We start from the raw sequence: 13369 nt of genomic DNA on the forward strand, positions 1-13369 counted from the left end.
TCGGCTTTTTCATTTGTAGAAAATCTAGTCATTAGCTTTTCTTTATAATTTGCATGCAACAAGCTTGTAACGATACTCACAAGTTAACCCCATTTTGCTAACAATTTAACAGAGATCTTTAATTATCCCTTGTTGAAGGTTTACTCGATTATCTAGAATTTCCTTTGTTAAAAATCAATTTTTTTCGATACTCCAGTTTCTTATTTCCTAAAGTATTTTCGTGCCAAATTTCGTGAAATTCTAATGAGTGGTTCTCAAGAAATAGGCATATTTCCGAGAAAGCAATTTTTCATTCAATCGCAATTTTTTGACTTACCACGCATGCGCTGCATTTAACCGGCTTCTCTCGGTAACGACGAAAAAGCTGAGAATTGCTGGGTTCTTTGCACTGTTAACTTTTCTAACATGTCTTTGTAATAAAAGATTAAAGCTCTCAATACACTGCGCCAACTATAGAGAAAAATAGCACAGATAGTGGGGATGCGTGTTGAGTAAATAAGACGACCGCTCTATTGACGGCATGTTAGTTTTTTGCAATCCTTACGCGCGCGCTGAATTGCATCAGCAAAAGCGCGCGCGAAAACTGTGTTCAGCCACCTTAACATTTTGTTCTTCACCCTTGTGACTCTTGCTATTTGCCGTCATCGTTTTTTTACAGGCTTTGATTTCAATTTCTTGCTTTTGATTTCTGAAGTCACACGAACAACGCATCAAACTCAGCACGTGCCACGTGCTGAGTTCAACGGTGTGTTTTTTTAAGATTTAAAATAGCTAAATTTATATATATATATAAAAAAAACAAACAGACCAATAACTAAACTGTATAAAACAAAAAACTATTTTCTTTTTCTATACAATCAAAAATAATGTGTATGGAAACTTTTTTAAAATGAGTGAAAGTTCGATAGGAATGCAAGATATCTAAACAACCCAGAAATTGAGGAAGATTTTCGGTTGTAAAGCCTGACGCGAACATAGATTTGTAGGCAAAATAAAATAGTTTTTGCAGCCCTTAAACCTTCACTTCCAAAATCTGACTAGCAATCCTCTCTTCTCGATCATATACATTTCCTTTAAAAAAGTGTAGAGAATTTGATGTCGGATCAAGATGGCATTCTTACCGCTGATCGGTTGCGTATTTTGTTGGCATGATAATGTTTTGATATTGAAAAGGATAAGCTATTTGTAAATCAACTCAAACAGTTGGAGGGTCGAATGAGACACAAGGTAAATCAAATTTTAAGAGTACAATGTTATTATGTATCCAGCACGTGTTCCAATATTTTTTTGGGATTTTACAAGAATAGAGTGAAGCTGTGATATTTTAACAATTCTTTATTTACCGATCAATCATATCCTTATTTTGTGATAACACTAGTTGATATATAGCTAACACGTGGGTAATATGAAGCGAAATGTTAGCTCTGATGGCTGACTGAACGGGCGAGATGGAACCATTTTTCCCGCTCGCAATTAACTTGCTTGTTCTTGAGCAAGTATAATTTGCATTGAGCAGCCTTACTAAGTCCATAATCTTTATCGGCAAAGGAATCGCAAAAGCGGTAGAAGACAGTCATAGTAAAAAGAGAAATAAATAAACGGCCCTCGTAGGTTTATCATGTGCTACAAACACAGTTGGCTTTCTTTCCCAGTTCTTGAAATAAACAAATCATTCCTAGATCTTATTAAAGTGAAATGTTTTGGTTATGCAACGAATCCTTTATCAGCTAAGCCTGTTGGGTCAAGAAGCTGCTGCATAATAGCTTCTTTGGCGTTCTTAATGAACCGATGACCAACCATAGGGGAAAAAGAACTCGGCGAATATCTAGCCTTCTTCCCCTCACCCTTGGACAAGAACACAAATTTATTTGCATTCACTATTGACAGGATACGTTTTTCTTTCAGTTTCCAACTTCTGGTTTCACTAATTAAACGACCAGGAAACTGAACGAGACACGAGTTTGTTTATAAAGGTGAGCCGTCTTTCTCTTAAGGTCGGCACATACGAGGGGACTAGTCCCTGCGACTAGTCCCAGCGACCAGTTTCATGCGACTAGTCCCTTCGTGTGAACTACACATTTCTGTGGTCGCAGGGACCAAAATTTGGTCCCTGGTTTGAATTCGTGCGACCAGTCGCAGGGACTTGTCGCATGAAACAAATGTTTTTCCCTTCGTGTGAACTGTTTGTGCGACCAGTCCCTGCGACTAAACGGTAAATAAGCCAATCACGGGTCAGTAGGATGCGTGACTTCCGGTATTTGTAAACATTGCAGTTTCTATGAATTTTCCCTGACTTCTAGATTTCTACAACTGAAGAATAAAAAACTATTTCTACTTTTGTAAACATATACAGATGTCTTGGAGCCGTTTTGATGGAATTTTTACCCTATTTGACTCTGTGTCTGTTAAAAATAATAATAATAAAAAAAAAACGGAACACGTAAAAGCATGAATAATCCGACTGAATAAGTGTAGTTCGTTTGCGTTGATGTTTAATAGTGCTACAATGAAAAGTTACCAAATTTTAATTGTTTTCGCGTAACGCTCCAGACTAAGAAACATCTTTTGCCTCTTAATTTTCCTATGTTCTTGTGCAATTGAGTGCCCCCGTGTGGACGCCTTAAGGGACTAGTCCCTGCTACCGGTCCCCTCGTGTAAACCCTTCAAAGACTTGTTTCCGGGACTAGTCGCACGGACTAGTCGCACGGACTAGTCGCACGGACTAGTCGCACGGACTAGTCGCACGGACTAGTCGCACGGACTAGTCGCACGGACTAGTCGCACGGACTAGTCGCACGGACTAGTCGCACGGACTAGTCGCACGGACTAGTCCCCTCGTGTGTGCCGACCTTTATAGTTCTATGGCTTCCGCCCATTACTTTCACTTTTCTTGAAAGAATTCACGTTTTTATTCTGTCAGAAAATAAATGAAAAATTTAACAGGTTTCGCTGTCTGCCCAAAATAAGCGCATGTCGTGATCGAAAAAGAATACAAAAATTTTCAGTGACGTATATCAAATACTCAACTCAATGAATCCAAAAGCGAAGTTTTAAATCCGGGATGCATTTGACACAGTTTATCTGAATTGCGCGCAAATGAAACATGAGCAAAAGGCATGGGGGGGAGCTGGGGGGGGGGGGCAATCAGTGTTAATATGAACCAATTTGAAATTGTTTGTTTATCGTTTTGCCATCAAAAGGAAGATGGAAGATTTTGGAGATCATATCATTTTTCGGGGGGGGGGGAACGGTGGATGATCAGAAAATTAATTGTCTATGAGAGGGGGGATTAAGAACGGTTCTGAGGAAGAACAGCACGTACCGGAAAAAATTGATCTAAGCACCCCTCCCCCCATAGGTTGGGTCTAAAAGTTACATGTTTTCGTAAATTTTGAATCGCGATTTGTCAAGAATCAGTGTTGTTTATGCACAATTTATTAGCTATGGAAAAACGAAGAGAGAAAAGTAATGTTGCACTCGCACTAACAAGCATTCGTGGAAAGTGAGCACTGTCTAAACTTTTGCAGAGAGATAGCTACCAAGAGTCATCATATAATTTAGTTATTTAAGTTTTCTGTATTTTAACCTGTTGATTTTTTTTCCATTTCAGGAAGGTATTTGGTCAAACAAAAGGGAGTACGTGATGACTAACACGAGTGAAATCCTACAGAAGATCAGGATAGGATTAGATGTTGCCATATATCTTCTAAACACTGATCGTGGTATACAAGCCGCTCATTTGTGTTATGAATGTTTAGTCTTACTCAACAATCTAGGCCTTCATATGAACGGCCTGGATGTCTCTGAGGTAATATTCAATGCGTACTACGCAATCTCCGGTTACACAAACGCAGTACGATACACCAACAAACTTATCGCCATGTTTCACAATACCGGAAAATCAATCTTTGAACTGGGAGACAAATACAAAAGACAAAGTAGGCTTGCAGAAGCCAAGGAACTTTTTCAAGGCGCACTTGCCATCGCAAAATCAATTGGCGACGGAATTGGAGAAGCAGTGACTTATGGAAGGCTAGGAGTCCTGTTTCAATCACTCGGTAAATATCAGAAAGCTAAAGAATATCACGAGAAAGCTCTTGCTATCGCAAAAGAAATTGGCCATAGGGAAGGGGAAGGGGCATGTAATGGGAACCTTGGAACTGTGTTTCAATCACTCGGTGAATATCAGAAGGCTAAAGAATATTACGAGAAAGCTCTTGCTATCGCAACAGAAATTGGCCATAGGGAAGGAGAAGAGGCATGTCATGGGAATCTTGGAATTGTGTTTCAATCACTCGGTGAATATCAGAAGGCTAAAGAATATCACGAGAAAGCTCTTGCTATCGCAACAGAAATTGGCGATAGACAAGGAGAAGGGACATGGTATGGGAACCTTGGAACTGTGTTTCGATCACTCGGTGAATATCAGAAGGCTAAAGAATATCACGAGAAAGCTCTTGCTATCGCAACAGAAATTGGCGACAGGGAAGGAGAAGGGACATGGTATGGGAACCTTGGAACTGTGTTTCGATCACTCGGTGAATATCAGAAGGCTAAAGAATATCACGAGAAAGCTCTTGCTATCGCAACAGAAATTGGCCACAGGAAAGGAGAAGGGACATGGTATGGGAACCTTGGAACTGTGTTTCAATCACTCGGTGAGTATCAGAAGGCTAAAGAATATCACGAGAAAGCTCTTGTTATCGCAACAGAAATTGGCGACCGGGAAGGAGAAGGGACAAGGTATGGGAACCTTGGAACTGTGTTTAAATCACTCGGTGAATATCAGAAGGCTAAAGAATATCACGAGAAAGCTCTTGCTATCGCAACAGAAATTGGCGACAGGGAAGGAGAAGGGACATGGTATGGGAGCCTTGGAACTGTGTTTCAATCACTCGGTGAATATCAGAAGGCTAAAGAATATCACGAGAAAGCTCTTGCTATCGCAAAAGAAATTGGCGACAGGAAAGGAGAAGGGACATGGTATGGGAGCCTTGGAGCTGTGTTTCGATCACTCGATGACTATCAGAAGGCTAAAGAATATCACGAGAAAGCTCTTGCTATCGCAACAGAAATTGGCCACAGGAAAGGAGAAGGGACATGGTATGGGAACCTTGGAACTGTGTTTCAATCACTCGGTGAGTATCAGAAGGCTAAAGAATATCACGAGAAAGCTCTTGTTATCGCAACAGAAATTGGCGACAGGAAAGGAGAAGGGAGAGAGTATGCGGACCTTGGAGCTGTGTTTCAATCACTTCGTAAACATAAGGAGGCTAAGGAACATTTTGACAAAGCACTCGCCATCAGTATAGAAATTGGCGACAGAGAGAGGGAAGCGTGCTGCTACAGGAACCTGGCAATTCTGTTAGGATCGTTTCATGACTACCAGAAAGCTAGAGAGTTACTCGAGAAAGGGCTTGCTATCACCATCAATACTGGCGATAGACAACTACAAGGTCTAATCTATTTAAACCTTGGGCACGTGTCCCTATCGCTTGGCAATTACTACGAATCGGAAAAATACTTTGAGAAAGCGCACTTGATGAGCAGCGGAATTGGAGACAATATGACTGACTTTCAGAGCCTTCTCGGAATCGCTCAGTTAAAGAAATCGGAATCAAAGCTTGAGGAGGCAATGGTGTATCTACGTCAAAGTATTGAAATTTATGAAAAGTTGCGAAATTTTCTCAAAGAAAACGACGAATTTAAAACATGTCTCTTAGAAGAGCACGGTAATTTCCCCTACGAGTTGCTCAGTCGCATGCTGTGTGCCACCGGAAGTGTGCGAGACTCTCTTAATGTGGAGGAGCTAAGACGCGCTAGAGGCCTCGCAGAATTATTGGCTGATAAACTCCCAATTGAAAGCCACATCTCAGCTGATTCAACATCTCGGCCAAGGATCGAAAGCATTGTGAGTCAAGAGAGCAATTGCGCTGTTTTGTACATTTCATATTGTGAGCGGCATGTTCATCTGTGGGTTTTAAAAGCAAATGGAGACATTGACTATCGAGTGAGCCCCGTAATAAAAATTGACACACTTATGGCTGCATGCGTTTGCGATGTGGAGGAAATTTTTAAAGAAAGTGCCTCCAGTTTCGGCATTTCACGTGACCAGAACTGCGAGGATCGATCTTTGGGTGACGATATCGTCATATCTCCTCAAGAAGAGAGCCGAGCAACCTCGCAAGGAGACGAACTCAAACGCAACGAAATGATTCTTCAACTGTGTTATGACCAGCTTATCGCTCCTGTCAAAGATTTCCTAACAGAGCCTGAAGTCATCATTGTGCCTGAGAAGTGTTCGTACCGAGTCCCTTTTGCTGCCTTGCGGGATGAGACAGTGGGAAAGTATTTTTCAGAAACCCACAGAATCCGCATCGTCCCTTCTCTGACGACTCTCGGCATCATTCAGGAATGTCCGAGGGACTATCACAGTCAGACCGGTGCACTGGTAGTGGGTGATCCTTTGGCTGGTGAAGTGCAGTATAAAGGAGGTACCCTGAAATTGACACCATTGTTGGGTGCACGAAAGGAAGCGGAGATGGTTGGCCGACTCCTGGGTGTTCAGCCTTTGTTAGGAGAGCACGCAACAAAGCAGGCGGTACTTCACGCACTTCATTCAGTGAGCCTGATACATCTTGCCGCCCACGGTAATGCCGAGAGAGGGGAGATTGCCCTGTCCCCCAATTGCACCACTAAAATTATTCCACAAGAAGAAGACTACCTTTTGACAATGTCCGACATTTCAAAGGTGAAGCTGCGAGCTAAACTGGTCGTACTTAGCTGTTGTCACAGTGGGCGTGGAACGTTTAAACAAGAGGGAGTCATTGGAATCGCTCGGGCTTTCCTAGGATGTGGTGCACGTTCAGTGTTGGTGGCATCGTGGGCCATAGAAGACAAAGCAACAGAGCTACTCATGAAAGTTTTCTACAAACACCTGGCTGCTGGAGAAAGTGCCAGTGAATCTCTTCACCAGGCCATTAAATGGTTGAAAGGCAACGGCTTCACCGAACCTGCCCAATGGGCTCCGTTTGAACTGATGGGAGACAACGTGACATTCGACTTGAAAAAAATAAGGTAAGCTTGTTTTTGAGTAATTTTGTGTAATCGACATAACCCATTTGAGCTTGTGAAAATAAACAGGAGCCTTCCTTTTTCTTTAATTAGAAAAACGTCTGCAACTATGAGGTTTTATTTTATGACGGCACATGTTAGACGGTTTTTTTAGCCCTTTAAATCCTAGAAGTGATTAACATGTAACTTCTCCCTATAATATCCGTACATTATCCAGCAAACACTTATCAGGTACAAGTTGTTCATTATCTAACACCAAATTCCCATCACAAATTTACAAGAAAAGGTGTAGCAACTAGAAGGGAGAATTAAAAATCAGATCTTGGGAGTGAAAGGTTTAGCAAAAACAGGTTATGATTCAGTGTAGTTTCTTAAGTGTGCAAGATGTTTACAATTATGCCATTGGTGTAAAGATTGACAGGACAATGACCACAATCTGAGCGAAAATATAATAAATAAATTATGAATAAATTAATCGATAAATCAGTGAATATGGTGAGGAAGCTAACTTTTATGTCTATAACAAGTCTAATGACAACGACTGGGAGATTATGTAAACGTACAAAAAAAAAAGTATTACACATTATTCTTAACTCAAAAGTTTTGTTTTAGGCAAAAAGAACTGACGAAGGACGAAAGTGACAGGGAGAAGAAACAGAGTAGCGACTGATCCTTGACTCTCCCTCCAATCCTGTTTACTGGAAGGAAAACTGGTATTTTTTTACACAAAAACTTTTTACTTTTCACTGCTCTTGTGGGTGCTTTTTTTTAACGCGGCCCAGCTGTCCAGCAGGCGATGTCATTCGCCCAAAAGTTGTATTATGTTTGCCGAGGAGGAACAAAAATGAACAGATAATTGAAAAATCAAAAAATAGAAAATGTTGAGTAAATTTTCCACGATGCGAAAATTATGGCACTGTTCTTTAAATTTTAGATTACAAAAAATCATAAACCTTTTTATTTTTTTAGGATATGATTCTAAATTTTACCCTCTAGCTGCCATAATTTTCTCTTTAAATTGATAAGGAGAACCAGCTCGGTAGTATGTAAGAAAAAAAAAAAAAGAAGTCACTCTTAGATTGATAGGTGTGTATTCTGAACTGCCATTAGATACATAATGTGTTGATACCTTTTTATGAAGAGTTCATATGTAAATCACTTCAAGGAGTGAACGAGCGAGAGGCGCAGGCGAAGAGATCTGGGCCGGAATGTTCAAAGCTAGTTTAAGGTAACCCTGGGTTAGCGTGATATTTGATTTCAGATCTGAAAGCTTAAAAAGAAAGTTCAGTTTAACTGTTTTTGTCTACAATTTGATGATCGGATGCTCTAAAAAGAATACGGAAAATTATCACCGGAAGGTTCTTGAATGATGAAATAGGGAAACCTCCATTAAAATTTAACGCTGGGTTAGTGCTAATCGGCCTTCGAACAACTGGACCCTGTTAATTTCTGGAACCTAAACTGTAATATAATAATAACAATAATAATGGTTTTGGCGATAGAGTGCTTTTGAATTGAGTGTTGTAAAACTGAAAGAAAGGAATCACAACGGCCAACCAGAAGAAAGGAAAATACCTTTGAGAGAACTCAAATTAAAAACCGACTAATCATCCCAAAACGCGGGAAAAAGCGGGCGACTAAGTCATAATTGTTTTTAGTTTAGCGCCTGATTGGTTGAGAGATTGGCGAGAGCTTTACCGACCAATCACAAAGCGAAGTAAGGCAAAAGCAGATCTAGAGCCAGCTAGGATTACTTTCGACACTCGACTGAACATTGTTCTATCACATTATCATTATCCTTAAAATTTATTTCTCAGCTTTGAGACCCGCTGGAAGAGAGTCCCAAGCTGATGTTGTTGTTGTCTATGTCTATTCTTCTGATATAAGGTCTTCCAACCAAAACGTTATTACCTGTTTTTGTTCTTGGAGTTTATTCTACTACAGTTGGTAATGATATCTAGACGATGGCTGTGATGGAAACCGGATTTCTAGGTTAAAAACACTCCGTCGAGGTGATTATTTAGGCTTCCAATCGTACGACCTGAATTCGGAATCAATTTTCTCGAACTTGCAAAAATGTTAGCCACACTTTGAAGGCATAAGTTCGTATATTGAACCTCAACTTAACAAGTTATAATAATAGTTATGATAATAATGATAACAATCTTAAAAGCGATGGAGTGTCGTAAAACCAAAACCGAAGTAGTCACTAGAAAATACCTTTAAGAGACTTCAAAGCAAAACCGACCACACTGCTTCAACCGCTGGAAAACGCGGGCGACCAAATCATGAATGTGTTTTACTTTTGTATCTGATTGGTTAAGAGATTGGTGTGAGTTTTTCTGAGCCAATCAGAGAGCGGAAGTAAAGCAAAACAAAGCAATTCCGGATTTACTTTCGATACTCCAATGAAAATTGCTCCGATAGTGATCATAAATGAAACAAATAAAAACGAAAAAAGGCAATAGATTTTATTTTAAGCCTCACAGATTAAACAGAGCCGAAATAGTTTATCCAATTAATGATCATGATGAAAAGTAAAGAACCCAGAAGGGCGAATCTCTGGAAGATTTTAGGAGAAATTGAGGTATCAAGTGTAGCTTGACGTTTCCATTGAAGATCGTTGTAAGGTACACGGATTCTAAACCATTTCTTTCAATGCAATCGGTGGAGGAATTCTCGTAACTCTCTCACAGTACCAAAACCTCGCTCTGAAGTCATCACTGCACGAGACAAACGCTGCTCCTGTTGGGGAGTGGGTGCTACAGAGAATGTGATTGTTGTGACCTATGTCTTTTCATCTGATATAAGGTCTTACAACCAAAAATTTGGTAGTATTTTTGTCTCTTGGAATTCATTTTACGGCAATTATTAATGATGTCTAAACAATACTTTGATGGAAACCGGATTTCTAAGTTATAAACACACTTCGTAGAGATGATTTTGACTTTTACTATGAATCTTGAACTATCAATCAGTTTTTATCAATTTTGTCAAAATGTTACCCACACTTTGAAAACATAGGTTTATTTCTTGAACCTCTACTTAGATAGTTGTAATATGAGTAATGATAATAGTAATAATAATAATATTATTGCAAAAGCAAGGTCAAGAGTGTCATAAAACCAAAACCGAAGTGTTCGAACTGTAAAAAGACGAATCTTGGCCACGGATCGCAGATAAAGATATCGGTTTCTTACGTTTAGGCTAAGAGCAGCCCCCACTTTAGGCGAAGTCTGTTGCGCGAGTGAAAAAAGCTTTAGATCTCCCGCCGCGTGCTAACATTAAGTTTTTTTCGCTGAGTTTTTTTTTACTCGCACGACGGACTTTACTGAAAAGGAGGGACCACTGGTAGTCTACTCACTTTGAGAAATAGAGGTTTCCCAAGCTTTTTTATATCATTTTCCTAATCAGTAGGAGCTCCTGTGATCAGATATTTCGTCAAGATTTTAGAAAATTTAAAGATGAGCTTAAACACGAAGGCGCGCTATAAAAGGAGCCTTAGGGCACACTGGACCATTTGTCAATCAACCGTCGTAATGTAGAACTCTTAGAGTCAAGTCAGCTTGAGCTACAGCTACTCCAAACCAGTGAACAGCGGGCGCATTCCTCAAAATTGTTTTATGTCTTCTTCACAATACAAGAATTCTTGAGATTTGTATTTCCATTCTCCAATGGAAACTGTCTTTATTTGTGGCGGTAAATTTGAGACCGAAGTAGGTGGTTCGCACGTTACCTCATGCCACCATGCGGTTCTATCCTCGTGTACCGGTTCACATGAGCCGATACAAAAGACCAAACAATACACAACAGCTAACCAACGACTCCTAAACAAAGAAAGAACAATGGTAATTCCCATGTGAACCGGTACACCAGGACAGAACCCCACCATGCTGGTGGAAGTAAACAATAGATATCTCATTAGCTCCTTTTGTTCGTCTACCAGCATTTAAATTTGACCCGCACACGTCAACGGTGAGTGACAAATGAGCCTAGGTCTTCCCAGGGAAGACTTCCTTATATAGCGCGCCTTCGTGTTTAAAGTATATTTTTTTCAATGTCTCCGGTTTCTGGATCTGAAAAATAACTTTGAAATAAATGTTTTGCCCTAACTACTTTGTTGTTCGTGTGCGGCCTGCATAAACTGAGATTGTTCAGGAATTTCCATTGTTCTTGCCCCGGCTTATGAAAGTGAAATTTCAACCGCCTCTGGGTTTGCTCAATGGATAGAGCGCTGAACTGTTGTGCGGGAGGTCAAGAGTTCGAGCCCCGGCCAGATCAGCACTCAATATCTTAAAATAATTGAGAAGAATATGCTGCCTTTCTCTAATATCAAGAAACGGTTAGATATTCTAGTCTTCTCGGATAGGGACGAATAAATGGAGGTCCCGTCTCCTGCAGGCTTAGGGGTAGGAGACGTTAATTTCCCACGCACGAGTTTACTGTGTGATGGTTGTCCTCCCCTGGGGTGGGTTGGATGGGTTACTGAGCCCGCAGTGATTGGCGGAAAGCTGTTGCGGTGTCCCTACCTGTCGGCAAATCTTCTAAATAAATAAATAAATAAATTTCAAACCGCTCTCCCTCCTTTTCTTACCCTTTACACCTCTATATTAACATCTATATTCTCCACACTGATCTCAGTACATTTCCTATGGTAACCACAAGGAGAATTTGTTTGACAATCAGGAATTTCTTACAGTAGATTGGTGATCATTTCCATTATTCTCCTAACCTTTACATTTGATTCAAGGGCAGGGGCGTAGCCAGGATTTTTCAAAGGGGGGGGGGGTCACAGAGGCTACTTACCAGATTGTCATGTCAACCTCCACACCGTGCATGTTTTACTTAATGTTACAGTTTTGGGATGAGCAGTGAGAGTATGCTGGGCAGGCCAAGATATTGTCATGGCATTTTCACCACCTGAATGTTGTAGGTTGTTTGCTTAAAAGAAGGCCTACCAAGGGGGGGGGCACACGGGCACCCCAGGACCTCCCCTGGCTACGCCCTTAAAGGGTGATATCGTAAGGAGAAAGAAACCTGTCAACTTTACGATCTAAAGGGTTAAAATAGGTTTTTTCACTCCTCTGCTACTTACCCGCCGTTTTAATTGAGCTTTGTTTAACTTCCTGAATGCCTGGAGCAATCTACACTAAGACAACATGAAATAATACCTCTCCACTATGGTGTGGCTGTTCAAATTTTGCGATGCACCGCATGGGTTATTGACTCCACCAAAGTTACAACGAATCGTGACACGTGTTATTATGTGTTGTAACAGCAAAACAGAAGACAAATTTCCGACATAATATTCATAATTATATGAACCATATGCCCCCCCTCCCCAGATAATCCTTAGGAAAACCATAACGAAAGCTGTCGTGAGCCCGTCCGAAAAAAGATCGTCCGACTCCAAACTCGCACGGCTCGTTTACATCTTCCGAGTTACAGAGAACAACGCAAGCCAGAAAGTGAAAGCGTTTTAAAGGTCAAAACCTTTTTGGTGAAACTCCAAACAGAAAAAAATTCAACAGGATACTCGTAATTCATTACCTCTATGTTCGAAGAGTCTCGAGTTTTCATTTTCCTTACTATGAATTTCCTTTCATAGATTTCTACCTGTGTTTTTTGAAATTTTCTTTCACGCGAGATGATTAATGCATAAAAATTGCTGATGCGGAATATTGCACCTACAACTGATGAACGAAGCCCTGCTAACCCTTTACACCCTCACATCATGATAGTATGCATATTCTCTAAACTGTTCTCCATACATTTCCTAACGAGCTGGCAAGGAGAATTTGGTCAACAATCAAGAGCTTTCAAACAACAACAAACATATGAAACATATGTATGAACTGCGGTTATGAAACGTATATGTGCACGATCCTTCGCAGTAAAGCACTATTTGAGCAATAGTGAAAATCAGACCTGAAATTGAGCTCAATTGGTAGAGCGCTGCACTAGTATCGCAGAGGTCAGTGGTTCGAATCCCGTACAGGCCTGAAATTTTTTTTCGGGTCTGATTTTCACTATTGCTCAAATAGTGCTTTACTGCGAAGGATCGTGCACATATACGAATCAAGAGCTTTGTTATCTATCATTTCCTTTATTCTCTGACCTTAATGTGTAATTCAGCTGTGAAATTGTGAGGAGAAATTAAATGCTAGTCCCTCTTAGTGGTTAAAGAGTCAATTTTGTAATTCCGAATAGCAAGGAGACAATAGGAGTACATGTAAATTGTCAGTTCTACAACATAAGGATCGTTGTCAACCTCACGCGACCCCAGAAATCAAAA

General features: G+C 40.4%; 2 protein-coding genes across 2 annotated transcripts; both read left to right on the plus strand.

The window, feature by feature from the left end:
- The first annotated feature begins 3643 nt into the window (after positions 1-3643).
- On the plus strand, positions 3644-5397 carry LOC148724766 (uncharacterized). Its single transcript, XM_088731368.1, has 2 exons — positions 3644-4658; positions 5390-5397. The coding sequence occupies exons 1-2, from the start codon at positions 3644-3646 to the stop codon at positions 5395-5397; spliced, it is 1023 nt and encodes a 340-aa protein (XP_088587494.1).
- On the plus strand, positions 5112-11186 carry LOC148724767 (tetratricopeptide repeat protein 28-like). The gene is made up of 2 exons (XM_088729662.1): positions 5112-7077; positions 7687-11186. Exons 1-2 carry the CDS (start codon positions 5543-5545, stop codon positions 7742-7744), a joined length of 1593 nt encoding a protein of 530 aa, XP_088585788.1. The 5' UTR covers positions 5112-5542; the 3' UTR covers positions 7745-11186.
- Positions 11187-13369: the final 2183 nt, after the last annotated feature.

The sequence above is a fragment of the Stylophora pistillata genome, chromosome 8, assembly GCF_964205215.1.
Source record: "Stylophora pistillata chromosome 8, jaStyPist1.2, whole genome shotgun sequence".
NCBI classification, from domain to species: Eukaryota; Metazoa; Cnidaria; class Anthozoa; order Scleractinia; family Pocilloporidae; genus Stylophora; species Stylophora pistillata.